The 27,913-nt window shown below is 42.1% G+C and overlaps 3 protein-coding genes across 4 annotated transcripts; 2 read left to right on the top strand and 1 right to left on the bottom strand.

The window, feature by feature from the left end:
• Positions 1-563: 563 nt before the first annotated feature.
• Positions 564-2,764, bottom strand: CIAO2B (cytosolic iron-sulfur assembly component 2B). The gene is made up of 5 exons (XM_064671325.1): positions 2,556-2,764; positions 2,395-2,474; positions 1,770-1,895; positions 1,265-1,310; positions 564-783 (listed from the first exon to the last, which is right to left on the bottom strand). Exons 1-5 carry the CDS (start codon positions 2,686-2,688, stop codon positions 686-688), a joined length of 483 nt encoding a protein of 160 aa, XP_064527395.1. The 5' UTR covers positions 2,689-2,764; the 3' UTR covers positions 564-685.
• A 2,191-nt stretch (positions 2,765-4,955) lies between these two features.
• Positions 4,956-15,759, top strand: LOC135422250 (fatty acyl-CoA hydrolase precursor, medium chain-like). 2 transcript variants are annotated; one of them, XR_010434393.1, is made up of 14 exons: positions 5,024-5,172; positions 5,728-5,932; positions 6,233-6,371; positions 6,637-6,770; positions 8,331-8,484; positions 8,738-8,839; positions 9,625-9,723; positions 10,176-10,316; positions 11,436-11,516; positions 12,466-12,613; positions 12,922-13,027; positions 13,244-13,393; positions 15,103-15,175; positions 15,288-15,759. XR_010434393.1 is itself a non-coding variant. In XM_064671324.1 (13 exons), exons 1-13 carry the CDS (start codon positions 5,097-5,099, stop codon positions 15,475-15,477), a joined length of 1,692 nt encoding a protein of 563 aa, XP_064527394.1. In that variant the 5' UTR covers positions 4,956-5,096; the 3' UTR covers positions 15,478-15,759. The 2 variants fall into 2 exon arrangements, 1 of the variants encoding a protein (XP_064527394.1); XM_064671324.1 differs by lacking the exon at positions 12,922-13,027 and having other exon boundaries at positions 4,956-5,172.
• A 1,985-nt stretch (positions 15,760-17,744) lies between these two features.
• On the top strand, positions 17,745-26,405 carry LOC135422249 (fatty acyl-CoA hydrolase precursor, medium chain-like). Its single transcript, XM_064671323.1, has 14 exons — positions 17,745-17,859; positions 19,014-19,218; positions 20,173-20,317; positions 20,599-20,732; positions 21,056-21,209; positions 22,022-22,123; positions 22,635-22,739; positions 22,871-22,921; positions 23,411-23,551; positions 23,636-23,722; positions 24,650-24,797; positions 24,977-25,108; positions 25,408-25,480; positions 25,890-26,405. Exons 1-14 carry the CDS (start codon positions 17,787-17,789, stop codon positions 26,062-26,064), a joined length of 1,725 nt encoding a protein of 574 aa, XP_064527393.1. The 5' UTR covers positions 17,745-17,786; the 3' UTR covers positions 26,065-26,405.
• The last annotated feature ends 1,508 nt before the right edge of the window (positions 26,406-27,913 follow it).

Below are 27,913 nucleotides of genomic sequence, written 5' to 3'. Positions count from 1 at the left end.
AACACAGTAGAGGGTTGCTGGGCTCTTCATACTGAAAACTATGAATAACTCCTATATTGTGGCAGGTGCATTAAAAAAACCCTACCTCAAAGATACTGAATTTTCTACCACAAGTAAGTAGTAATTAAAAATAAACCATGTTTTATAAAGAGCATTTCATATTTGGTTAATCCAAGGTAATATAATTTTAAAACTAGGCACATGACTTAGAAGTGTTTACATGTTCTGCTAAAATGTGCTACAACTTTGCACACACCAACCTGTACAATTTTTGATGTCTGAAGCTAAAATTATATTAGCAGTCCAAAATGGTCATGTGAATGTAAAGATTTTAAATGCAAATTTTCTTGGTGTGCTTGTGAAGTCCAGTGTACAAGATCCACTTCTAAAATGCAGTTTATAAGCAGTGAGAAACCAGTTAAAAACAAGTGGAAACAAATATTTTAAAAGAAAAATCCTACCTATGCAACGTCTCATACAATTAAAAAGCCAATTTTCATTATAATTTTGTAGCTGCCTGTAGCTAATTCCCACATTGTACTTTTTGTAAGAGTAAAGAAACATTTCCTCAAGAAAATCCAAGTGATTTTATTTTGCTCACAGCTATATGTATAGTGCAACACCACCACGTAAATACAAAATTAGTTTAACAGAGCAAAATACCAGTGATTTCCTCATCAGGCAATTATGACCGAGCAGACAAACACTGATTCACCACTTCCAGGAGGTGAGAGTTCTCCAAAGCAGCTGCCACACGTTCTTTATCAGCAAGCTGTTTATTAACTGCACAGAGACAAAAAAAGGAGACAAGAAACCCATGAGGACATTGGTGTACAGTGTCTTTTTTAAAGCATTTTACGTCGAGACAGATAATGACAGTTGCCATGGTAGCCCAGGCAGTTCAGCAGATGCCAAGCACACCCCAGAGCTGCAGCTGAAAGGCAGAGCTCCTGTGTCATCAGTTAAACCAGCGAGCTGCCCGTGATTCAGCAGCAGGGAGCTGCTGTGTGGGTGTGACACAGGAAATCCTCCCCAGCTCTCCCCATTTCTCGAGTCCTGCATTTCCCAGGAAAATCAATGACTGCTGAGAGCACAGGTTGCCTGAGGAGATGCTTAAAGGATGGTGCAGAACAATCTCTGACATTATGTGCTCCTGTTCTGGAACATCTGACGCACACAAAGTCCCAGGTACCAAACAGATGCTCTGCAGCAGTGGGAATCTCTCAAGATCAAATACACATAAAGAAAATCACCAAAGCCTTACCTGCATGCTCAGAGGCGTGTGTTCCTGGTGTTATATGAACATCCAGCTTAACAGGCACCACAAAAGAAAAAGAGGATGAGTTAATAAAACACTGGAAGTTCAAGCTATTAAATAAAAATAAGACAGTAACAAGAAGAGGGAAAAATGGACATTCTTGCCAATAGCAGTTATTATATATAACAGAATAAAACAGAAGTCTAAAATCACAGCATATTCTGCATTCCCTCTGCTAAAGCCTGTTTTAGACAAGGGTGGGGCACCCACTTCTCCTTCTCCTGGGCCACAGAGCACTGCAGGTAATTTCCCTCCAAACCCCCAAAACTGTCACAGAACCATAACTCTGCACTGATATTCCAGCCCACTGCCCCCTCTGTTCCTGGTGTCTCCCTCACTCACAAAATGAAAAACGCTCTAGTTATTTTCACTGTAAAGTTGGGGGGGTTGCCCTTTTTTTTTCCAAACACAATCCCCCTGTTTTGCTTCCCAGAGTGACGTGGTCACTCACCTTGAACCTCTCAGGCAGAGACCGAAGCAGTTTGACCTTTATGGAGAGGCCGATCAGGGTGGCCATGCTGCAGTGTGGGATGGTGGGGGTGAACTCCACCGACACCGTGCTCTCAGCATCGTTCACCTGGGCAAAAACCAACACCAGCTGGGCACAAAACCTGCTGCTTTTACCCCAAACCAGCCCGAGGCCTTTCATGTGGTGCTGCACTGTCACTCATACCTCATGTTGTTCACTGACATTTTAAAATACCATTTAATAATGTAATATTATAAATACATATAAATATACAAGTATATTAATTATAATAACTATATAATTATATAACTATATATTAATTATATATATTAATAACTATATATTAATTATAATAACTATATAATTATAATAACGTTATCTATAATAAATTAATTATGAAAATAAATATCGTCATAATATATCGTTATGTAAAATAAATACTACTTAATTAGTTAAAACAGTATTAATAATTTTAAGTACTATGCAGTAGACCGTTATGATAAACATATTTTAACGCTAGAAGAAGTAATTAGTTGGTCAGCCGGCTGAGGCAGCTTTGCCCGCCAGCAGAGCCCAGCACAACGAGCACATCTCGGCGGGATCTCACTTTCACTCGCACTTGCTCGACGACGTTGAGCTCTTCCAGGGTGAGGGGGTGCTCGGGGTCATTGATGGAGCGGATGAGATGTGCGGGTTAAGGAAAGCGCCGCGGCCCTGCCCTGCCCTGCCCTGCCCCGACCCGGCCCGGCCCTGCCCGGCCCAGGATATCGAAGATCTCGCGGTCATCGATGGCGTCAGGCAGCTCATCGTCCTCCTCGCGGGCGGTGACGGGCCGCTCCCCGGAGCGCCGGTAGATGAGCGGGTTCGCGTTCTCCAGCGGCGCCGGGCCGGGGCCCACCATGGCGGCGGCGGGGCCGGAACCGCCCGGACCGCGTTCGGCAGCGCACCGGGAACGGGCGGGGCTTCCCGGCGGGGAGCGCCCTGAGGGCGGGAGCGGGGCCGGCCCGGGTACCCGGGCACCTCCCTCCGGAGGGCGGGAGCGGAGCTTCTTGGTTCCCCTGGAGCCTCCCGAGGGCCGGGAGCGGGGCTATCCCGGTTATCCCAGAGCCTCCTGAGGGCGGGAGCGGGGCCGGCCCGGGTACCCGGGCACCTCCCTCCGGAGGGCGGGGAGCGGGGTTGCCCTGGTTGTCCCGGAGCCTCCTGAGGCCGGGAGCGGAGCTGTCTCGGTTCCCCTGGAGCCTCCTGAGCGCGAGGAGCGGGGCTATCCCGGTTATCCCAGAGCCTCCTGAGGGCGGGGAGCGGGGCTGTCCCAGTTATCCCGGGTGGTGGAGCCTCCTGAGGGCGGGGAGCGGGGCTGTCCCAGTTATCCCGGGTGGTGGAGCCTCCTGAGGGCAGGAAGCGGTCCCGGTCCCGCTCCCCTGTGCTGGCGGTGCCTCACCGGGCAGGCAGCGGGGCTGTCCCGGCTCCACGGCCGGCGGGGGAGGTGTCGGCTGTCCCGGCTGTCCCCCCTGTCCCGGCTGTCCCCCTTGTCCCGGCTGTCCCCCCTGTCCCGGCTGTCCCCCCTGTCCCGGCTGTCCCCGCTGTCCCCCCTGTCCCGGCTGTCCCCGCTGTCCCCCCTGTCCCGGCTGTCCCCCCTGTCCCCCCTGTCCCCCCTGTCCCAGCTGTCCCCCCTGTCCCTCCTGTCCCGCTCCCCGGGTGCCTCCCGGGCCGCGCCCGCTGCTGCCGGGGATGCGCTGGTTAAAGTTATTTATTTCATTTCTTCGTTACTTTCAAGAGTCAGACTGTATCTAAAAAAACGGGCAAACTTGAACTGGAGGGATAGAATGAAGCGATTATGTACTTCGCCTTAATACACCCCTTTATATGGGATTAAAGCAAGAATTAACTGTTTCGATTCTTTTTATCATTACTTTCTAGTTAATTGTAATCCATAATCCTGATCGTTTAAGTTTTCGGTGGATTTTTTGACTTGTTTGTGTGTGTGTGGTTATGGTTTTTGTTTTTTTAGGGGGATTTTGTGTGCGTTTCTGTTGGGGATTTTGGGGGGTATTTGTTGGGTTTGGGGTTTTGTTATGGGGGGGTTTTATGTTGGTTTTTGTTGGTTGGTTTTTGGAGTGCCCAAGCTGGCCCACCAACTCCACCTGAAAGCCAGAGTTTGCAGGCTTTCTTTCTTGGAGATAAGGGCTGTTGTTCTCTTTTTTCAGCCCTGTACTGCAACTGCCAGTCCCACTCCCAAAATTCCAGACAGACAAAGATTCCTCCCACACCAAAGCTGCCAGGACAAGATCTTGCTGCCCATGGAGGGCTGAGTCTGGGCCACCAACTGCACCTGAAACCCAAAGGTTGCAGGCTTTCTTTCCTGGGGAGAAGGGCTGTTGTTTGCTTTTTTCAGCCCTGCGCTGCAACTGCCAGTCCCACTGCCAAAATTGCAGATGGATCAAGATTCCTCCCAGACAAAAGGTGCCAGGACATAAAGCTCTTGCTGCCTGTGGAGTGCCCAGGCTGGCCCACCAACTGCACCAGAAAGACAAAGGTCAAGGCTTTCTTTCCTGGGAAGAAGGGCTGTTGTTGGCGATTTTCAGCCCTGCGCTCAAACTGCCAGTCCACTCCCAGAATTCCATATGGACGAAGTTTCCTCCTAGACACATACACCCCTTTATAATGGGGTTAAAGCAAGAATTAACTGGGTTTTTTTAATCATTACTTTCTAATTATCTGTAATCCATCGCTTAGGTTTTTGGTGGGTTTGTTGAGTTGTTTGTCTCTGTGTGTGTGTGTGGTTTGGGGTTTTTTAGGGGGATTTTGTGTGCATTTTTGTTGGGGGTTTGGGGGGCTTAGTTGGGTTTTGGGGTTTGTTATGGGGGGAGTTGATGGTTTTTATTGTTGTTTGGGTTTTTTGTTGTTTGTTTTGTGTGGTGGTTTTTTGGGGGGGTGGTTTTTTTGTTTTGTTTGGGTGTTTTTTTTTTTTTTTTTTTGGTGGAGTCTTTGTTGGTTTAAGGGGTTTTATAAAGACTTTTAATTGTTGACAGCTCTGGAACCTGCTCAGCCCTTCCCTGTTTTCTTTGCCTGTAGCCCTGGCGGCCCCTGAACTCCGGTGAGCTCCCTGGTTGTTCCCGGCCGGCGTGGGGCCATTCCCGGGCTCAGGTAAGGCTGAGCTGCAGCCCCGGGGGCTGGATCGGCCTTCGGGGCGTGTTCGCAGTCAGGGCAGTTCGGCTGCGCTCCCTGCTCCGAGTGCCCTGGGCCAGACCTTTGTACCTGCTCTGCCGCAGAAAACCTGCGAGCCAGCGGGAGCCCAACCGGCCGTGAGAAATGGCTCCTCAAAGCCAGATCGCTTTGCTTTGCTCCTTGCTTTGTAGTGTAGCGTTCCTCTGGTGCGGAGCGGAAGGTGAGGTGCACGGTCTGTTGTTATTGCTGCTGAGGAAGTTGATTCTCAAAGTGTGATTTTTCAAAGGCAGTAAATCTCTTACGCTTTGGTAACAATCTGCAAAAGTGTCTCAGTGAAGCAAAAATTACTGGCTTTGTGAGATGAAACCATTTCTGAAATGATTTTATGAAAAGAAAGCTTTCCATCTTCTCCAAAAGGTAGAAAGCAAAAACGTTTCTGAATTATCTAAACTAAATATTTTTAAGATTTTGTTGAATGATAAATTTAGGAAATGTTAATGGTTTTGCTGTTTGCTCTGAAATTTGCTTTTTAGCTTTATGCACAGTGACCAAACTCTGTCCTACCTGGTTCCAGGTGTCAGTGGCAGAGCAGATACAGGAGGGTTTGGCAGGGCGTGTCTGTCACTGCACAGAAGCAAAATGAAAACTGAACAAAATTGAAAGGAATATGTTGAAATTTTCTAAATTAAACAGTTAAAAATATGTTATTGAAAAGTCTGTCTGATAACTGTAAAGATGCAATTTAATTTTTTTTTACATCCTGTGTGTTCCTTAGGACAGAGTGGTGCTGAACCAGAAGTGACTCTGGCGCTGGGACGGCTCAAAGGGAAACAAACAAATGTAAAGGGGACAGACAAACTCGTGAATGCATTCCTTGGAATTCCTTTTGCAAAAGCCCCTGTTGGATCCTTGAGGTTTTCCCCACCTGAACCACCTGAACCCTGGAATGATGTGAGAGATGCAACCTCTTACCCACCCCTGTGAGAGCTGTTCAGTTCCTTTGTATCCAGGCCCTGCTCCTGTGGGTCGGTGGGGTTGTGTTTATTGGGGTACAGATTGTTGGGAAGGAGCTGGTAGTGGGTGCACTGCCAGTACTGGGGTATTTCAAGTCCAAGTCCTGCTTTTCCAGGCTCCACCTCTAGCTGTGTATAAGTGACACAAAGTTCAGGCACTCCATTGGGATTCAGCCTGTGGGGCAAAAGAGTGTTTTCTCTGTCCTTATTACACTGATGCTGTTGCAGTTTCATTATTAATAATTGTGCTTCCTTTCTTTTGTGAAGATGTCCTCAAGATCTGTCCATGTTGAAAACAGCTGAAAGAAACTACAAAGAAAAACACATTCCTTTCCGAACTTCTGAGGACTGTTTGTATCTCAATGTTTACAGCCCTGCTGGTTCCAGCAAGAAGGACAAGTTACCTGTATGTAAACCCATTGTACAAACTTGTGCAGTACAAAGTTTGCACCTAATGATTGCTCCTAAGAGTCTTAATTGCTTTTGAAAATGTGATGCTGCACTAGCAGAAATAATATTAGTATGTAAAATGTAAAATTCAAAGCCCACCAACCTAAAATTCAGTGTTTTGGTGCTTTGGAATTCTTAATTATCTGATGGTGTTTTCCTTTTTGAAATGAAATGTGCAAACTAGTGTATAAAAGTGTGTCTCACCCTTTTTTTTTCCTAAGGTAATGGTGTGGATCCATGGAGGCAACTTTATATTTGGTGGTGCTTCTAGGTATGATGGTTCAGCACTGTCAGCCTACGAGAATGTTGTGGTAGTAATAATTCAGTACAGACTTGGACTCCTTGGATACTTCAAGTAAGATCCCCTATTTCATTTTTACAAAGTACTTCCTGTCATGTTTAAAGCATGGTAGTTTTGTTTGCTGAATCAGCTGAACTTCTATACCAGCTTCCCACTGTTACAGTGGTTTCAATATACATAATTCACTGACATCAGGACTTCAGAGCCTTAAGAAATGTCTGTAAATCCCATTTGCATTGTCATTTGATTGCAGCCTGCTATGAAATCGTAGTTGGGCTGATTTGGTTTTGGAGAGGATGTTTGTTCTTGCCTCTACTTCCATCCATTGGTGTGTAAAGCAAAAACTGATCCAGAGTAGAGGGCAGGGATCCCTCAGTGTAGGGGTGAGCAGACAGGAGAGGTGAGTCAGGGGTGTAGGTGTGACTGTGGGTCAGGGACTGTACACACCTTCCTGGGCCAAATCACACAATCACACAGAATGTTCTCAGCTGGAAGGGCCCCATCAGGGTCATTGATTGCAACTCCTGGCCCTCCACAGAACACAGTCCCAAGAGTCACCCCCTGTGCCCCAGAGGATCAGCCAAACCCTCCTGGAGCTCTGGCAGCCTTGGTGCTGTGCCCACTGCCCTGGGGAGCCTGGTCAGTGCCAACCACCCTCTGATTTTGATTTCTAACACTGAGTCACACAGAGCATGTCTCAAATACTACCCATATCTGTACTCCTAAGTGAGAGACTTCAGTGCATCTTATCTTTTATTCACTGTAATGGTTTCTAGTGAATATTTGTAATGTTGTGCCTTTGGTGCCTCTCAATTTTGTTCTCAACACCTCGAATTTCTGCTAAGCATGTCTCCATCTGTTTAACACAAAACAAGTAATGCTTTGATCAAAGACAAGTAACTGGGGAAACACATGAGATGTAATGGTTTCTCATGCACATGTAGCAGCTAATGACCTCTTTCTGCCATGACCTCTGTTAGTAACTAGAGTAATAGCCACCCATTTTCTATGCAGAAAGTTAACCCCAGTAACCTCTTACTGAGCTCCTTGCTGTAGTTTCTTCCTGTGGCTCAAGTGAATTTTGCTTGATGTCTAAGCTGGTTATAGTGGATGCAGTTTGCTAACATCTCCTGTGAGATTTCTGTGTTGTTTTAACCTTATTTCACTCTGTGCCCTGCAGTCCTCATTGAGAACTCCTGCTAGGACTAGTGTGGGTACAGAGTGAAAGCAAAATTCTCTAAGAGCTACAGCCAGCCAGTCAGAAATCACAGGACAGAGGTCTGCTACCTCTTCTTCTATAAAACCTAAGCTAAGAAAAGTTGATTTATGCCTTTCTGTCTTTCATAGCAATTACTTTATAAAAACTCTTACTCAGATGGCTGCAAATATGTAAATTATAAAATTAATTATTAGCTCCTACCAATTTAGAATAATACAAAAACTTAAGTTGTAACATTTTTAATTAAATAAACCACTGGCAATCCATACTCCCAATCTGGTAACCCCCACAGACATTCACCTGAAAACCTCCATGATTTGTTTCAGAACTTTGCACAAAATTTACTTTATTCTGGTATTATTACTCTTCCTTGGCTTATAAGGCTTTTCTTTCAGTACTGGTGATGAACATGCTCGTGGGAACTGGGCTTATTTGGATCAAGTAGCAGCTCTTCGGTGGATCCAAGGCAATATTGAACACTTTGGTGGAGATCCAGGATCTGTCACACTCTTTGGTGTATCTGCAGGATCTTGCTCCGTTTTTGCACATGTAGGCATACAGAAGATAAACTAGAAAGTAAAGTCTTTAAAAAAATCTTCAAAAACTCATTTAGTGCAACATTTCATGCTTAACCTTATTTTTGACAGTAAGATTAACAGCACATTGTGCTAAGTCTGGAGACTTCCCCTGTAAGCAAATAAAAATGTGTAATTCCCCATTGAATCCAAGAGTCTAATCAAGCATAAAGTTATGGGATAAGGATGTTAATGTAGAATAATTTTTGTTCTTCCCTTCTTGGCAGGTTTTATCTCCTTTGTCTAAGGGTCTCTTTCATAAAGCAATATCAGAGAGTGGAATTCTACTTCCCCCCAGTAGAGATTTACTTCTTTCAATACATCCTAAGGTAGGCTCAGGGTAACCTGAAATGGGATGTTTATATGTGATCATTTGGTTAAAAGAAAAAAGGGGAACATTTCATTGCATATTATGGAACCAAGTTGATCAAGTCTGTTCTCACAGCATGCCTGTTTATTTTCAATCTTGTTTGGTGTTAGAAATAGATTGTACAGGTATGTGATTATAATAGCTGTGGGCTGATGTGGGTATTTTCAGTTACCCACGTGCCAAGCAAGGCAAATGTCCATTTTTATACCCACTGTACCCTGTAGACTAACTGTGACATTTATTATGGCAAGTTTAATAAGAAACCAAAAGAGCCATTCAGTTTTCATTGAACTGTGGTCTCTTATGGAGAGATTTTATGTGAAGTAAAGTAGTTAAATATAAAACAAAACAATACTTTCAAATAAAATTCCTTTCTATAAGTACCTTTTCATTTCTCTTCCAGCAACAGCAGGTGGTAATGTAAATATCTCAGAAATTGATTTTCTGAGTTTTCTTTCCTTATTTGGTTTATGCTATAATCTTGTATTTTCTCTAGATTAAAGTATGTTGTAGAACAGGGAATGGAAATATGGCAAGAAAGAGAAGTATACCAGAATGATTTCACTTTGTGTGTAGTATTTCTGTATTTCTAGTAAAATAAAATATTTGAAGATCTGTCAAGCTCACCTAAATCTGCCCTTAAGTAAAACTATTTACAGTAGTCTGTATAATAATTTTCTGTTTATGAATCCCTTCAAGGCCAACTCACAGCTAACAGCCCTTGTCTTTGCTAACAATTTTCAGAAAATTGGAAGTATCTTTAAGTGTGACACGAGCAGTTCCCTCTCCCTGATAAACTGCTTAAGGAAGCAGGAAGCAGACCATATAATCTTCAACACCACGGTAGGTGAGACTCTATGTAGAGTTAGAGTATTTAGTGGTGCACTTGCATTGCTCAGCCTCTGACCAGAGTTCATTGTTGGTCTGTTCCAAATTGATTTTTCTGAACTTTCATCAAAGTACTCCCTAAATGTTGAAATATCACATAATTTCTCTCTGTCACAGCACCTGGAAAGTTGTGAGCAAGGCTGGAGCATATACTTACATACATTTTAATGTCAGTTAGAAGCAGCACAGAATCAGGAAACCATCACATTACTCCATACCTTGACCCAACCAGACTTGCATTTTATACTCTTGTGCCAAACTAGATCTGTGTTACAGTGGCTGTAGACATTCAAATTTCTTAAAGCCCTTTTTTTGCACTTGTAACATTAAATGTGGACACCTTATATGATTTGAATTGAGAATACTATTAACAAGTGATTTGATCATTTTTTTTTCTCCTCCTTCAGGTCGTGCCATTTCTGCCCATACTTGTGGATGGAGTATTTCTTCCCAAGTCACCTGAAGAGATACTGGCTGGAAAAGAATTTAATGCAGTTCCATTTATGACAGGAGTCGCCAACAATGAATTTGGCTGGAATATCAGATCTGTAATTTAATGATTATTCTTAATTTTTTTAAAATGTTTGTTAACTGGTGGAGGCAACTCGAGAAGATATTTTCTGGTAGGACAAGGCTTTGCATTGTTGGAAATACATACAAGGTAAACTTAGCTTGCATTGACTCTGTAGTGACCCAGAACCACAGGCATCCTTGGAACATCAACGTTGTACAGTATTTTCTTATCCTAAAATTTTAATCCCTCATCAAGGCAAAGAGAGGGAAAAGAATGCAACATTCAAGAGCATATTACTGAAAGTGGAATAAACCAAATCCTTTCCCTCAGAAGGCACAGTAAGTCAGGTTTGATAAATGTGACATAAAAATGTGACACAGCTTCCCCTGTGTGCCATTATTACTGTGCAAAAAGCTTTGCTTTGAAAATCTGCTCTGGGGACAGAGTATGGGGATGATGCAGGTATCCAGCCCATTCTCTGTGCAGAAATTCTTTCCTGAACTCAATAGGTAACTCAAAAAAATGAGCAATTTGTTGTCACTGCACAAAGCCTCGGGAGATGGATTTGTGTCCTCTCTTGTCCTCTTTTTTTTCATTTCCTAAGTATTCAGGTTATGTGTAGTTAATCTGAACCTGTAACAACTGTGTCTCTGGGAGTGTGCTGGTACTGAGTCCAAGAAGAACAGTGTAAAATGTGTTTTCATTTATTTTTCAGTCAGAAGAGTTGTTTTATGTAATGCTGTGAAAGAGGAGCAGCAGTGCCTTTGTTTCAAAGGGTTCAAACAATTGAACCAGACACAGAGGCTGCCAATGAGTTTTAAGATCTCCAATAACCCTGTGAGACAGAAGAAGCTTTTTGCTTCAATTCTGCCCTAATTCTTTCTAGTCTTACAAGTTTCTTAATGTCTGTTGATTTAAGGATAAACTGCTTAGCATGAGTGGTTTATGTAGAAACCTTCACCAAGGAAACATTTGCTGCAGTAAATACAGGTTTTTCCAGGCAGCTGCTCCATTGTGCTGCACTTTGGCCTATGATGCTTCAAAAAATAAACACCAGTAGTAAGAGTAAAGTGGAATAATGTAGTTCCAATGTTAAAAATAATGAAGTTGAATGGTGGTAATAACATTCTTTTTTTTTTTTTCTCCTGTGCAGGAATCAAAAATACCAGGTTTGAGGGAAATAGGAGATAAAAAATCAATTACTTCAACTGTAGAGTTTTTTCTACCAATGGTAGTAAGTACTGTTGCACTGATTTAATTTGAGAAGTGAATTTTCTTTTTCAAGCATAAAACAGATTTGAGTTATAATGTTGCTAAGAGTTGAGGTCATGTTATGCTTTGGGGAGAGTCCCAGCAAAGTCGACAGGACTGGGGTGTTACACAGAAATAGGATTGAGTCAGGCCTAGGATATGGGGAAATGTTTTCCTTTCTAGATTTCTGAAGCAACATTTTTATCTTACCTATTTGTATGTAGGATTACTGTAGTAGTGTCCCTAATGCTCAGGTGTCTCATGGCTAATCTGGTTGATGGGTTTGTTTCAAGGCAGGATTTTTCAATGTGTTTACATGAAATTAAAAGCAGCTTTTAAAGGAGTTACTTTGCACTCCTAAAGTGTGTCTTCCAAGCAGCAAATTCTAACACTAAAAACCTACACTGTGTTCTGAGATCCAGCTGGTCTTGCCCTGTAGTCTAATAGTCCATAAATCTTTCAAGGTCTCAGAGAATTTACTTTTGTTATTCCCATCTCTTTTCTCCTGAAGAAAACAGAAGCCAGAGGTATTATCAGGAAAAATTGCTGGATCTTTGAGTCCTGTACAGTTTTAAACCCGTATAAATCTGGTGCAAATTTGATCTGAGGTAGTGGGGGGGGTTAGGGTGGTTTTTTTGGTTTTGTTTGTTTATTTTGATTTGGTTGGGTTTGTTTGGTTTGGTTGGGGGATTTGGGGGTGTTTTTGGTTTTTGTTGTTGGTTTTTGGTTTTGTTTAGTTTTTTATGTTGGTGTTGGGGGTTTTTTTCCTCCCAAAAAGTCTGAATAGGTTTTATTTCCCATCAACATGGGAGCTACCCTGAACCTTTGTGCCCCTGCAGAATCTCTGAAGTTAAAGAAATGACATTTTTAGCTGCTAATAGAGACAGTGATGATTTGTCTGTTTGTTTTCCTGTTTCCCTTTTGTCTCTTAGGATTTACCATCAGATTTTCTGCCCAGGATAGTAGATGAATATGTAGGAGACACAGAGGATCCTGCTGAGCTACGGGCCCAGTTTCTGGACTTGCTGGGGGATATGGTATTTGTCATGCCAGCCATTAAAGCCCTGAATTATCACAGGGGTAAGCTAATGAGCAGCAGGAGGATATTCAAACCTCTTACTATATGCTGCATCAAATGATGTAGACACAAATCCTGTCATGTGTAGGCAACCCATCTTGAGATTCCTACTGGGAACTTGAGGATGAAGAGTGATACAGGTCTGCAGGGTTGTGTGTGGCCCTTCATCTTTGTCCTAGTGTCTTGCACTGTGCTCATAATCACAATATATTGAGACCAGAGCGGGATAACACAGATAAATGTTTGCTAACTGAACTAGAGGCTTAAAAATTAAAATATATCAAAGCAACCTTTGCCCTTTGGCCCACAGCTACTTCAGAAGTCAGCAGCTCTGTGGTCTGGAGATTTCAAAAAATCTTGACAAACCCTGCCAAGATACCCAGAACTGGAAATAATTTGGTGTTATTGTGGTTTCTGTAAGTTTCCCTGTTGTGAGCCTCAACTCTTTTTTTTTTTTTTTTTTTTTTGTGAGTTTTTAATTTTGAATTAAAAATGTACATATTTGAATGTGACATTACATTAGAAATGTGGCCAGTATAAAGCTTTGGGCATGTTTAAAGTGGTATTTTAAACAGCTGATGTCAACTGTACTTTATGCATCTCTTTAACTCTCTAAATGTTACATTTTCTAGAGTCTGGAGCCCCTACCTACTTCTTTGAGTTTCAGCACCGCCCCAGTTCACACTGGGACAGCAAACCAGAGTATGTGAAGGCTGACCACGGGGATGAAGTTGGCTTTGTCTTGGGAGGACCCTTTCTGGCAGGAGAAATTCAGCTGTGCAGTAAGAAATAGTCATAAATGTTCACATGGAAATTAGTCTTGTAACTGGCATTATTACATATTTTAATCAGACTAAAGTGCCTCTATTAACAGTGAGACCAAAGCATGACCCTTTCTCCTGCAGAATTTGTTTTACACTATTTGTCTTCCCCAATCTGTCAGGTACAGTTTGCTCATTCTGAAGCACAGTAAGTTGTACATATTGTTAACAATTTAGCCAATAGGACATTTGCTAAAAACCTCACTGCCATTAGACCAGCATTGTGCATGAATTTGCCAAATAGCTTTGGCTGGAAAATAAACTGAAGGAAAGATCAATTAAGCTTGAAGGGGATTGGCAGAGTGCTTGGGCAGCAGGAAATCTAGATATCTTCTTTTCCTGAGGAGTTCAAGGTAGTGTCTCCTCCTTCCCAGGAAATCCCAGGGGCTGTCAGGCTCCAGGGAATGGGGGACTTGGTCTCTTTTGCAGATACTGTTCCAGTTGTGTTCAGAGCAAAGCTTGGGACTGCAGTGTTTCATTTTCTGCAGGAAGATCTAATGCTTAGATTAAAGACTATTTTGCCCCATGACTCAATTAATAAATGAGCATTTTATTCAAAATGGAACCAGTCCATTGCAGGAGGATTAAGGGTGTAGTCCTAACATTCTCATGAGATTTGGGAAGATCCTTCAGGCAGAATCCCACATTGATCCATTCCAAATGAATTTGCCAATCACTGAACAGTTAAGATACACGATGCCACATCCTAAGGAATATTGTGAATCCAGCAATATGCTTTAATTATATATGCCTAAAACAATAATACTCAGGATGGTGTATTTTCTTTCCCATGAAACCAATTAGGACAGATCTTATTTTGACAAACACAGAAATTCTACTTATTTTAAGTGAAATCACCATTTTTTCTGCTGTTATTTTTGCCATTTGAACGGTAGTTCATAGTCTGTTTCAAAGCTTACATAACTGAAAGTGCTTCCTTTTACTCCATTGAACTTTGGAGCAATCCAGCTATGTTGTAAAACCCTTTGTTAATCTGTTACTAGAGCCTTTTGATTTGCTTATATTTTATATTTATTTTTTTACCTACATACTTGCTACACTAGGAAACACTGTACAGTTCATTTCCTATTTGCTTGAATTTATTGAGGGCAATAAGATAACAAATATTTTTCTTAATGTGTGGAGATGCACTTATAATTAATAACACACTGCAATTATTTTCCCCTGGTGATGCAGTGGGCTTGTGTGTCACTGGATATAAATGAATATTCTTGAAGTGCTGAGAAATGACATCACTTCATATCAGAATGAAGAAATCTTGACCTCATCATGCTCTGAATAATAGGGAGGATTTCAGTCCCACAAAGCTGGAATGAGATCCAGGAAGCTAAACCATGTGGCCCATTTCTTGAGTTGTGCTGGCAGAACACATGGGGGTTTTTGGTTCTGCTTCTGGTTTCTGGGAAAGCTACAGGCACATCCCCTTGTTTCCTTGTTCCCAAATTCCCTGATTGTAGAATAAGGATAATTATGTCACTCAGGAATTGCTGAAATCTCGTGATGCTGCATTACTAACATTTTGCAGGTGTTGTGTCTCTGTTGCAATTGAGAAGTTGTTGCAGCATTTTCACAGACAGAAATGCTGCTCCTGTAGTAGTAGTGTCTTGATTTTGCCACACATAATAACTATTTTGTATTTTACCTTTTAGGTGAAGTTACAGAGGAAGAAAAGAACCTCAGTAGAACTCTGATGAAGTACTGGGCTAACTTTGCTCGAAATGGGTAAGAATCATGAGAGTCATGAGACATTAGTGCTCTGTGCTGACTTCTGGGATTGAACTTCCCTGTGCCTGAAAAGGGCATTCACTCTTTCTTTCTTTCTTGTTGTTTACAGAAATCCTAATGGAGAGGGTTTGGTTGAATGGCCATCTTACAACCTAAATGAAGAATACTTGCAGATAAATCTAAAACAAAAGAAAGCCAGGAAGTTGAAAGAAGAGAAGGTGAATTTCTGGAAAAAGCTGATGCTGGAAAAGGCAAACAACCAAAGAATGGAAAACAAGAAGGTTAATTCAGAGTTATAATTTACAGTCTAAACATGCACACAATATGCAAGCTATTAGGATAGGAAAAGAAATTACTTAAAGTTATTTTGAGGATAAAATTCTGTTTCCCTTCTTTTTGTCTTTTCTTCACACTTGTCATACTTGAAATTATTCGTTGTAATAACTCCAATTGATCCCTCACTTGTTAAATACAGCTGCCACATTTCCCCAGTGCTCAGGTTTTTCTGTCACTTCCCCATGACTGAAGACAGAATGTAGCAGCAACATTGTTTTAATAAAATGAAATCAATGACGACCCAATTTGCCAGTAAAACTGTCTTCTGATGTTACGTGTGTCAGTGGTGGTACAGAAATTTTGGTGTGCTGTAGATACAGAAATGTCCTCTGTGGAAAGAAAATGAAACTACAGAATGTTCTGCTTTTTAAGTTGGTTTTATAACAGGACAGTATGGTTCTGACTGTTGTGGTATGTGTCTGTCATAGTAGTACTGGGATTAAGACTTCTCTCAAATGTTAGAAAAGGGAGAAATGTTTTAGTAAAGAGAAAATCCTCCTAAGCATCTGCCCCTCCTCCTTTGTTTTATCTAACATGCCTGACAAGGGGAATATATTTCAAAATAATATTGATAGATTTTCATTGCACAAACCCCTGAGGTCCTGCACCACTCCCTCTGAAAGGAGATAAACCAGGCAGCATTGAGTGCATGCTCATCTTGTAAGTGTGTGCAGAGAAGTGCAGTGGAACTGACTTTGTAGCACAAGGCCCCATGCTAAAAATACATCACAGTGGGAAATGTCAACAGATTTTGCTGATATCTACATAGAGATGAGTGCTCTGTCTCATCCCAGAGACATCCTGCTGTGAGTTTACCACATGCTAAAGAGAGACTGTTAAAGCTGTCCAAGCTTCTTAGACTCCAGCTCTGTTTTATTCTCTGTAGCTTCATTGAATACTTACTAGGGGCTGTGATAGTTGTCTATTTATTTTTTTTTAGCTATTGGAATCAAGAAAGGCAGCAGTGCATTGAAGTACAAAGAGCCAAAGGTCATCATGTGGCAGGATTTTTTTAATTGACCCCTGACAAGGCCAGGTTGGACAGGGCTTGGAGCAACCTGGGCTAGTGGAAGGTGTCCCTGCCCATGGCAGGGGGTGGAATGAGATGATCTTTAAGGTTTCTTCAAACCTCAAGCACTCTGTGATTGTATGATATGATTCTATCAAATGCTGTCTCTGACAATTAAGAATTCTCATGATTTAAAATTGCAAAACTGCTTTTTGGGGCAAGAGCTACAGAGCCTTCAAAAAAAAAGGGCAGAACCTAAAGCTTTCATCAAACTAACACAACCACTTAGTTAATGTGAGCAGAAAATTTCCTTTGTTCTTATTCAACTGTTCTAGTCTCTCCACATTATGCTTTGATTATGGAGCTGGCACAGAAAATAAATCCTCCTGACCTATTAGGAGTATTAAAATATTAAATATGTAGTTACCACCCAAATACCACCCTTTAATATTGTTCCAGCACTACAAAAGCTGGTAAGTCATCTCTTGATTGTTACAACTGTATTGCAACACTATACCAGACACGCCTGAACACACAGGACTGAATGACAGATGTCTCCTGAACCTGCAGAAAAAGCTAGGATTTTTCTAGAATTGTTTTTGTCAAAAAATACCCTTCTTGTGAGAATAAAAATCCCCCAACTTTTACTTCAGGAAAAGCACACTGTTCAGGGATAATGGGTTGGATTTGGCTATGTTGTGTTTCTTACATTGAGGTCTTAATACCAGAATGAGATGAGCTCAGTTGGTCAGAGCCTGGAGCTAAGAATGCCAGGATTGTGGATTCAATCCCTGTATGGGCCATTCACTGAAGAGTTGGACTTGAAGATCCTTGTGGGTCCTGTCCAACTCAGCATATTCTGTGAAAATCAAGTGAACATGTAATAAAGCAGAAGGGAGGTTCCCTTGCTGGTCCCTGCTGTGCAGTGTGAGGAAATCCTCCCTTGGCTGTCACAGAGCGGTGGCACAGCAAAGGACACATCTCCTGGGGCAGGGAAGGCTCTTTCCAAAGCATTTTGAAGCAGAGCTTTTGTGACTGAGATTCCAAAGGAGCAGCAGTGGGACCCTTGTGGGGCAGGAGCTCCCTGTCCCGGTGCCGCCGGCGCTGAGCGGTGCCCGGAGCGGCTCAGGGCTGTGCCCCGGCAGCCCCAGCCCCGCTGGCTCCCGGCCCGAGCGCTGCCCCGGCCCATCAGGGCTGTGCCTTGCGCAACTCGTCCTGCTCGGGGTATAAAAGGCGCTCCGGGGAGCTGGGCCCGCCCGCACCATGGCAGCGGGGAGGGACGCGGCGCTGCTCGCCTGGATCGTCACCCTCGGGGTGACGGTGCTGGGGGCAACAGGTAAATCCAGAGGGGCTGGGGAAGAGAGTGCAGGGACTCGCTTGGGCAAGGGGACTCTGCATTTCTGAACTGCATCTGCAACCCCTGGGAACAATTTACCAGTCCCAACTCAGCTTTCAGATCCGTTCTTCTTGGACTGCTGCTCTCATCTCAAGGCTGTTTATTTTCAGCTGTGGGGAGAAGTTCTGTGCAGGGAATGACAGATGATTTCTCACACCACAGGCTGTATTTTCCTGTGCCTTTTTTCTTGCACTGAGCATTGAAACAAAGGTGTCCTTTCTCTGCAGCACCACTGGTGATGAACATGCCCGAGGGAACTGGGGATGTTTAGATCAGGTAGCAGCTCTGCAGTGGGTCCAGGAAAATACCATGAGCACACCCGGAGCTGCCTCCCCTGGGGAACCCCGGGCACCCGACCCTGCTGCACAGAAATGGAGTTGGAATAGCAAATAGTTCTTCATTTCTTTTTGTGGTCTCTTTTCAGTCATTCATCTTATTTGCCTTCTTTGCAAACAGCAAAATCAAGATCTTGTGTGCTGAGGCAGAGCAGGCCACGGTACCACATCTGTAACTTGGGACTGAGAACTTTCACACTGATCTGAAAGGGAATCTTATTTAAATGCTAACAGTATCTGTACATGCCAGACTATTTTTAGAAGCTTTTTCTTTGGGCTGTATGTACTATCTAGGGTCTGGAATAGATTTAGTCTCTTCATTGCCTTTTCTGAGTGAGAGCAATCTATTGGGCTTTTATCTAACCACCCAGACCAAAAGAGGTTAAGATCGGTGTGCAGTCACTGATGTGAGTGGTAAGACAGTACATGTGGTATACCTGGGGGAAACTATACCCACAGACTAGTCAACATGAAGGCTGAAAGAACGTCAGCTAGACTGATTTAATAAAGGTGTGAGAAAAGTGCATTAGAATAAATTAGAAAATCTAAAATTTTGATTAGTAAATACTAGTAATCAAATTAGTAATATAAAATAGTAAATTAGTGTACTGTTAGAACTGATTAGAATTTGTGGAAGCCCTATGTATGAAAATTATTAAGTAAACAACAGGGGCATATTTAAGTAGCAAATCCAGCAATTAGAAATCTGGTAAGCACTTACAAATGGACCAATTGTGATTTTGTGCTCACATCCTCCAGGACAAAAAGCAGAGCAACCAGAAGTGGAGACCAAATATGGGAGAGCCCGAGGGTTCCAGTTCAAAGTAGACACAGCTGAGAGGAGTGTAAATGTCTTTTTGGGACTTCCTTTTGCTAAACCTCCCCTTGGATCCCTGAGGTTTTCTGAGCCCCAGCCACCTGAGCCATGGAAAGGTGTCAGAGATGCCACTTCCTACCCACCAATGTAAGGCAGTAACAAAACCACTGAATATTTAAGTAATTTTATATTTATACATTATTTCTACATTATATATTAATTTATATACTATTATTTTATATATATTTTAATATAATTTGTAGAATTTATTATTATACATTATATTATATTAATATTATTCCGATTTTCTATTTAATCACTTTCTACTACTATAATATTAATTTATATTATATAATATAAATAAATATTCTCTATTTATTATATTATCGTATGTTCTATTATTTATATTACTTGTATTTACATTATTTTAATGATTTGTATAACTTATATAATTGTATATTATATTTATATTTATATTAGAAGCAAATTCATGACACTGCTGCACATCCAGGGCAATCAAAATCCACAAAGATAAATTCCTTGGTGCCATCTCGTTACATCTGCAGCTGTTGCAGTGAATACATTTCTAAAGACATCTTGATTAGCTGCTCTCTTTACTGCTATTTAATGGACATCAGGGATGAACTGATATGGATCAGCACTTTACTGAAAATCCTCTCTCTTGGGAGCATTTGGCCATAATTCCCAGTGGTTATAAACCTTTGGAATACATATTAAGGAAAAAATGCTGAGTCACATGGTTAATAGGGCACATAAGAAATGCAGGGCAATTCTAGTCTACCTTGTAAATGTTTTATCCATTTGTCCTCCTGCCCTTGTTTAGTGCTCCAAGTCTAATACCTCCCATTACAATATCAAAAGCTGTTGGAGATGTAAAATAATTAATTTACATTTCCACTGAAGGCATTTATAGCCCTATGTGTTTGCAGATATATTTCTGTAACATTTTGAAACAAGCAGGATTTATCTGCGTGTCCCTGTGTATTGCAGTAGGCAGTGGCTCCTTTTTACACATCTCATTAATGAGAGGTCAAAGGAGGAAAACACATTAAAAGTATTTGTTGCTTGTTATTTTTTTAGGTGTGTGCAGGATCCAGTCCTAGGACAATATTTTTCAGACATGATTACTAATAGAAAGGAGAAGGTTCCTCTTCAGGTGTCTGAAGATTGCTTGTACCTAAATGTGTACACCCCCGTTTCTGCAGGAGAACAGCAGAAGTTGCCTGTAAGCAAAACCACTATAAAACCTCTAGGAAATTTATTTTATGCTTGATTTCCTCTAAATAATCTGTCCAAAGTCACAGGGCACTGATAAAGTGTAAGTATTTAACAAAATCAATGCCATTTTGTAGACTTGCAGATCCAAAAGATTTCTACCATTTTTGAAATGTAATCTGAAAGAATCAGGAGTGAAACAACAAAGGATATTTTATTTTGGGTTATATTTAGTTTTTATCACTGGGGGCTCAGGTCTGTGCTGGGTTGATTCTGATTTTGTCTTTCCAGGTCTTTGTATGGATACATGGAGGTGGATTAGTTTTGGGAGAAGCTTCAACATATGATGGTTCAGCATTAGCAGCCTTTGAAAATGTGGTGGTTGTAACAATTCAGTACAGATTAGGTGTTCTTGGATATCTTAGGTAAGATGTTTTATCCCATTTTTTGCCAGGTGATTTCCAAAATGATGTGTGCAAAGCCTTTGTGAAGTGCAGGGGACTCGTTTATGCAAAGAAACTCTGCATTTCTGAATTGCATCTGCAACCCCTGGGAACAATTTACCAGTCCCAACTCAGCTTTCAGATCTGTTCTTGGGCTGCTGCTCTCATCCCAAGGCTGTTTATTTTCAGTTGTGGGGAGAAGTTCTGTGCAGGGAATGGCAGATGATTTCTCACACCACAGGCTGTATTTTCCTCTGCCTTTTTCTTGCACTGAGCATTGAAACAAAGGTGTCCTTTCTCTGCAGCACTGGTGATGAACATGCCCGAGGGAACTGGGGGTATTTAGATCAGGTAGCAGCTCTGCAGTGGATTCAGGAAAACATCATCCATTTTGGAGGAGATCCAGGATCTGTCACTATCACTGGAGAATCTGCAGGAGGAATCAGTGTTTCTGCTCTTGTAAGTTCACAGTAACATTGAATTTTAATTACTTATGGGATTAAAACCACCATCCATGTTCATTCTCAGTATCTGCATGAGAAGTCTGGGAGCAAAGGGATGCTGTTACAGTAAGTGGCACATCACCTCTGTCTGTGGTACAACAGCACAAGTACTTGTAATTAGTCCCCAAATGTCATCTCTCATCCACTAAATTAAATTTGGTGTGTTTGCTTTTTTTCAATGCAAACAAACCTGCCAAAGTCTAACCTTGTGAGAAAAGTCCTGTAAGAGGACTCACAGACCAGTCACTTGTGCAAAGTAATCGAGGTGAAGTCACGAGAGCTGAACTGGACACACTTTTTGTGTCCCAGGGATTGTGTTAAAATTTTCCATCAACACTGAGCACATTGGCTAAGATGCTCTTCTTCTCCAGCCTCACAATTTGGTGCAGATCACAGAGTGAAACCAGGGTTCATTGGGATAAAAATTCCTGTTTCCTAAGCTTTGGCCCCCTGGCCAAGAGCTCTTTATTCCCTTCTGCAGCACAGCCAGAGTGCCTTAGGCATATTCCATTAGTTACTGGTTTGCACTGGAGTTCCATGAAGTCTGGGAAGCAAAATGCTGTGGGAGAGGAAAAGACAAGCATGAAATCCTTATCTCTGCTGGTGCTGCCAAAGCCCTTTGCACAGCTGAACTATGGTCAGAGGCTGCAGAATAAGTCTTAACGACATTTGATTTCAAAACGTTTTAAATGGCAATTCCTGATATCAGAATTCTTAGTCAGTGGTTAAAACACAATGCTTGTCATGCTTGTCCTTGCTTTTTCACAGGTCTTATCTCCCCTGGCAAAGGGCTTGTTCCACAGGGCCATTTCAGAGAGTGGGACTGCCCTCCTGGGTTCGTTCACTGACCAGCCTAAGGAGGAAGCACAAGTGGGTATTTTGTAGTAATTTTAATTCTTTTTTTCAGATAGCTTTGCATATCTTAAACTGTTTATTCTAAAATATAGAATATTTTGTGAAACAAAACCCACAGTCAGTAAAGACAGTGTTTCTGTGTTTCTGTCCATATTTAATGATGCTCTGCTTTTCAAGTACCCAAATATCCACATGTGTCTCAGTGAAAGCAAAAGACCAAGGAAGTGAAGAGAGAAAGCAGGGAAGAAGTGTGAAATGTCAAGGAATGTTATAACATGTAGTGTCTTCAAGGAAAGTTGAGCTATAATTTTTGGCTGGCAAATGGTATCAGGTTCTGAATACTCCTCTCTTCCCCTTCTATTTGATGCCTGTTTGCAAACAAACAAGACTTTATTCAGTTTGTTTAATTTGAGAAGTACTGACCTCAACCCTTTTTGTTCTTCTTCAACTATAAGAAACAACTTGGTGGCTCATACAGTCAGATATAGGAAATGTGTTCAAAAGTGTTTGTTTTTATTGCTTACAGAAAATTGCTGATGCCTCTGGCTGTGAAAAATCCAGTTCAGCTGCAATAGTTGAGTGCTTGAGAGAAAAAACAGCAGAAGAGATAATACAGCTAACACTAAAAATGGTAGGGGAAATTATACCTCTTGCATTTAAATGACATTTCAAATGTTATCATCACAGAGAATACTATTTGTGTGTTGTGATAGCAGGAGAACTCAAAGTGAGTGTAACCTCTGACTTTCTGGACCTTTCCAGGACATGACAACACTGCGGCTGTGCAGCACCTCCCCTGAGAACTGCAAACAGGTACTGCCCTTTCTGCAGGCAGCCACTTGTGGTTGCTGTCATGCTCTCCCAGGGGAAGGGAAAGAGTGTATGAAATGTCAGAGTTTCACCTGGAGAACCTGAAAATTAATTCATATAATATATTATGTCCAACTTAAAAGGTCTTATCACAATGCTGGGCTATATGGGCCTTTGAAATTCCAACACACAAGTTGGTTTTTCCCCCACTGCTCCACACATCTGTAACAATAGTGAACTAAGAAAAGATGTAAATTGGACATAATCACTTATGTTTCACAAACATTAGGAATTTAATGCTAATCTTCACAGAAGCTTCTGCCTAGTGCTGAAAATCTGTCAGAGAATTAAAGATGGTTTGAATACCATTACTTGTTGTATTTTCATTTGGCTTCGCTTTGGAACCACAGTAAAAAATCTGGACTTTTTTTTAGAAGAAAAATTAAAGTATTAATGAAGCTTTCCTTTTCTTTTTTCCCCCATTTTTTTCAGGATTTCTTTTTCATCAGTACATGTGTAGATGGTGTATTTTTTCCAAAGAGTCCCAGGCAATTACTATCTGAAAAATCAATCAATGCGGTCCCATATATGATAGGAGTAAATAACGGTGAATTTACATGGGGACTTCCTATGGTAAGAGACTTACAATGTTGTTACCTGTGTATCATTTTGCAAATATAAGATTTTCTAAGAAATATGATTCTCTGTATCATGCAGATGATGAAATTTCCGCCTTTCATGGATGGTCTGGATAAAAATGTTGCACGTGAAATTTTACAAAGATCCTTAGCAGTATTACGTAAGGTAAGAGACCATTTTCAGAATAACCCAGTGCTGCTGCTTCACTTGCTCTGGTTCTGTGTTTGCACTCCTGGAGGGATACATTTCACAGGCAAACTTTGTTCTGTTGAGCAGCTTCCTACCCTGGGGCAGTAAAGGGCAGCAGTGTGGTGTGCTCCTGTTACCTCCAGTGATTGAAAACACTCTCTAAATTTCCAGCCTCAGTGCCCCTCTTCTTAAAAAGGAGTTCTGTGGAAACCCAGGAGTGATTCAGGTATCTAAACACAGGTCTCTTGTGACAGTTTAGATACCCCTGGGTTATCCAAGACATGCACAGTCCCAGCAGGTATGACATGAGACCTAATAAAGCCCTGCTGGGAGACAAGGAAGGACAACTCGAGATCTTTAGGATGCTTCAGGTTTGGCTTCCCTGTACTTTACAAATCTCCCAGCTTTCTGGTTCCTTTGTGCTCTTCTGAAACTACTAAATATGGAAAAATGCAGGTTAAAAGGTGAGAATTAAGGACTCCATAGTACTTGCAAGGGATCATTCAGTGTCACAGACATTCACCTTGAAGCGAGAAAGGGAGTAAATTATGGTCATCTACAACAAAAAATGGATTTTATGAAATCCAGAGGATTCCTTTGCTCTTGTGAGGGTTTATTTCCACAGAATGGAGAACAGTCAACATTGTTGACTGCTGTTAATCTAAAGATGTTTGATCTTTAGATCTTGCCTATCTCTTTCCCCTGAGAACACCTATATCTGGTAGCTGTGCAACTCCAGTCCTGAGCTCTGAGCCACACTCTGACAGCTGAGGATTTTCTCTGAAAGGTAGTATTTGGGGGTTAGCCAGAGACTTGCATGTGCCACACTCAATTAGTGCTGTTACTCTTCCTAATGATCCTGATCACTGTAAGCATTGTAAGCCCCTTCTATTGTTCTCTCAGGGTCTTACCTCTGCAGCTGTTGATGGGCTGTACAATGAGTACATAGGGGATGCAGACAGCCCTGCTCAGGTGCGAGATGGCCTTCTGGATGCACTGGGAGATGTCTTCTTTGTGTTTTCATCCCTTGAAGTGGCTAACTTCCACAGAGGTAATGCAGCATCAGTAGAAGAAATGTAGAATTCTCACCCGGGCTGTGGGGTGGACAGTATGTGTCACACTTCATTACCCAGAGAACTGATATTTACTGAACATTTAACCAAAACAGCTGGTAGTGAAAGTTTATCCTCTTTGGTGCCTCTCAGACTAACACTCTTCCCTGTCTCCCAGATGCTGGCAACCCAGTCTACTTCTATGAATTCCAGCATCGACCAAGTGAAGCAGAAGGTGTTTTACCAGACTTTGTAAAAGCAGATCATACATCCGAGATCGCCTTTGTCTTTGGAAAGCCCTTCTTAGCTGGTGATGTATCCATGCTTGCTAAAGTATTCCTTTTAAAGCATCCTTATTGCTCATTTTACTATTTGGAGGACTTTAGAATAGACTTTCTCCCTTACAAATATTGTAACAAACACAAAAATGTTCTGTCTTTAGTAGTAGATACTTTTAATGAAACCACTCATCTGGAGCTCTGTCCTAGAGCTCTGCTCAGGTAAAACTGCCATAGCTCAGAGCAACAGGTAGAACTGACTACAGCCTATTGGAATTGGTAGAGCTGCTACTAATTCTCTAATGCTGCCATTTCATCTCTCACTTTGCAGGACGTGCTACAGAAGAAGAAAATAAACTTAGCAGAACTGTTATGAAATACTGGACTAACTTTGCTAGAAATGGGTGAGAATCATAATGCTATTTACAGCTCAAGTTTGGTCTGTGCTGCCTGAGACATGCCTGAAGCAGTACTTATGTGGTTGTTCCTAAAATTTGGCAGAATTTAAGATAAATATTGATGCAAATTATTTCTCTTCTTAATGTGTTTTCAATGAACCTGCAGACACAAAAAGAAAAAAATAATCCAAGAGCTACAACTCCATCTGCAATGGAGTTTTAGTTCCAAAAGTAATGGCAACTATTAAACTTTTGCTGTTCTGCTGAGGAGCATTTTCATAAAAAACATCCAACTATTCAGGGACCAGAATCACATAATCTGAGCTCGTGTTAGTTTTCTGAAATGCTCAACCCAAGCAGCCAGAGGGCAATGACAGGCAAATGGAAAGCTAACTTTCCCTTCTGTTATTTCCAGAAATCCCAACGGAGAAGGCTTGGTCCATTGGCCTCAGTATGGTCTGGATGAGAAATACCTGGAGATAGACCTGAACCAAAAGGCAGCACAGAAACTCAAAGAAGGCAAAATGAAGTTTTGGACACAGCTCATGAAACAAATGATGAGTGAAAGGAAAGAACACACAGACCTGTAAGAGCTGCAGAGGGTACAGTTTGCTTCCAAGACCCAAAGTAAAGTCAAACAACATTAGTTTGTCAGGATGCAGAGTTATAATCACCTTCTCACTCACTATCATGTAATCTGTTGTCCTGGTCACAGTGAAAGGAGAGAAAGAAGGGAAATTTGGAATGTTTGTTGGACCAAAAATCACTATTTAATGGACCAAGCAGAAAAAAAAACCCCGTGATCTTTCAGACTCAAACAGACCACAGTATCTACTCAGTGGACATCAAAACTGAATAATGAGGAGGGAATTGGCAAATAAATTGACATCTGTAAGAAATTATTTATACAGAATATATTGTAAGTGTCTGGCTACCTTTTATGCTTACTCCCCTCTTCTTTCAGAAGAGCATGGTCAGTTGTCCTTCTTACAGCCTCTTTCCACTTTCTTTAATTGGAAATAGCTTGTAGGGAGCAGAGCATCCATCAAACTACATCTGTGAGATTGGCTCAACATCTCTCCACTGAGGACAAAATCTCAACTTGTTTTATTGGTTTGTGAATTGTTAAAAATAAACGTTGCTTTTAATTTTTTTGGAACTTCCTTTTCTTTCACTTAACTGGTACAGGCTCATTCCAAGAGGTTAAATCACACCCAGGAAGCCAGAAAAGTGCCCAGTTTCTTTCTTCAACCTGAAGGGTCTCAGGGATGAGTTTTTCAGGTTTCTTTGCAGAACCTGAGTCTCAAGGCTCCAGGGTTGACACAAACTATTCTGTGGTGTGATTGTGTGTTCTTCAGCCTGGCCATTCCCAGTTCACTGGCAGGAGGGAGGAAGCACTGCTGGCAGGACAGAGCCCACTGAGGCAGAGGGAGAGCAAAGGCTGCTGCTGTTGTGCACTGCATGGTGTTGGCTCAGCATTGTCCACGGGCCCTCAGAGAGGAGACCTGCTGATGTGCAAAATGCACCCCCAGTCTTCCACCTTCCAAGGGCACCAGCAGCTGTGACCACATTTGTGGCACATCTGGAACGTGTCAGGGCACACAAGTGGTGAAGTGGCTTTTTTTGGCAAAGTCACATGACAAGCAAGAGACACTTGCCAGGCACAAAGGAACAGGCAATGCAAGCATCCAGGAGTCCACAAGAACTCTGCTCATAACAAGAAAAACCAGCAATAGAATAGCTCTAAATAAAATAGCTCTAAATAAAATAGCCCCTTTAACTGGTGCCAGGCTCCCCCTGCCATCTCCCACAGCACCCCACAGCCTGTGGCTGCTCCTCCCAGGAGGGGCTGTCACAGTGACACAACTGCCTGCAGGTGTTGAATTCTAGGAGATGTTTTCTTCTTCCTCCTCCCCTCTGGGTTCACTTGCACTTGCTTTGGACCTTGAGCAGTGGACATGCCTGGACATGCCCTTCTGGGCAATTTTTTTTTTTCCCCTAACTTGCAAAAACCCCCAGCTGTTACCATTACTTGCAAAAAGCCATCATTAAGTAACAGCTAATTGGAGCAACCATAGTGCTGGACATTTTATTCCTCCCCTTGATTTGGGCTGAAGTAGCCTTTGTGTCCATTATTGGTTTGTTAGTTGAACCAGCGTTTCTGTCCTTGCAGGTTCACAGAAATCATTTTCTTAAACCAGATAAAAGAAATTCTGTGTGTTTGGGAATGCAAAGTCATAAGTATAACACCTGTGGGAAAGGGAGCCCTGGTATTTTATTAGGCACATCTGATAACAAAGGGAGCCTCCGCATGGGCGCGGGGGCTGCCCCAGCCGGGGAGAGGGGGAGCTTGGCTGGTGTGGCTTTGTGCCCTCGTGGGAGAGGAGGGGGGAAGCCTCGGAGCACACAGAGGTTTGCCAGCCCGTTTTGGGGGAGGGG

Source organism: Pseudopipra pipra, chromosome 14 (assembly GCF_036250125.1).
Source record: "Pseudopipra pipra isolate bDixPip1 chromosome 14, bDixPip1.hap1, whole genome shotgun sequence".
In the NCBI taxonomy this organism is placed as follows: Eukaryota; Metazoa; Chordata; class Aves; order Passeriformes; family Pipridae; genus Pseudopipra; species Pseudopipra pipra.
The sequence above is the reverse complement of the archived record's forward strand: the minus strand, read 5'-3'. Positions and strand labels throughout refer to the sequence as shown.

What these genes read in the sequence shown, in the direction of transcription:
- LOC135422250 (XM_064671324.1), top strand. Translation starts at nt 5,097, where the DNA reads ATGGCTCCTCAAAGCCAGATCGCTTTGCTTTGCTCCTTGCTTTGTAGT. An exon ending in CCTCTGGTGCGGAGCGGAAG is followed by an intron (nt 5,173 to 5,727) that starts GTGAGGTGCACG and finishes TGTGTTCCTTAG; the next exon opens with GACAGAGTGGTGCTGAACCA. An exon ending in GCTAACTTTGCTCGAAATGG is followed by an intron (nt 15,176 to 15,287) that starts GTAAGAATCATG and finishes TGTTGTTTACAG; the next exon opens with AAATCCTAATGGAGAGGGTT.
- CIAO2B (XM_064671325.1), bottom strand. Translation starts at nt 2,688, where the DNA reads ATGGTGGGCCCCGGCCCGGCGCCGCTGGAGAACGCGAACCCGCTCATC. An exon ending in CTCTGCCTGAGAGGTTCAAG is followed by an intron (nt 1,311 to 1,769) that starts GTGAGTGACCAC and finishes GTGCCTGTTAAG; the next exon opens with CTGGATGTTCATATAACACC. An exon ending in ACACGCCTCTGAGCATGCAG is followed by an intron (nt 784 to 1,264) that starts GTAAGGCTTTGG and finishes GTCTCTGTGCAG; the next exon opens with TTAATAAACAGCTTGCTGAT.
- LOC135422249 (XM_064671323.1), top strand. Translation starts at nt 17,787, where the DNA reads ATGGCAGCGGGGAGGGACGCGGCGCTGCTCGCCTGGATCGTCACCCTC. An exon ending in AGCCTAAGGAGGAAGCACAA is followed by an intron (nt 22,124 to 22,634) that starts GTGGGTATTTTG and finishes TATTGCTTACAG; the next exon opens with AAAATTGCTGATGCCTCTGG. An exon ending in CCCCTGAGAACTGCAAACAG is followed by an intron (nt 22,922 to 23,410) that starts GTACTGCCCTTT and finishes CATTTTTTTCAG; the next exon opens with GATTTCTTTTTCATCAGTAC.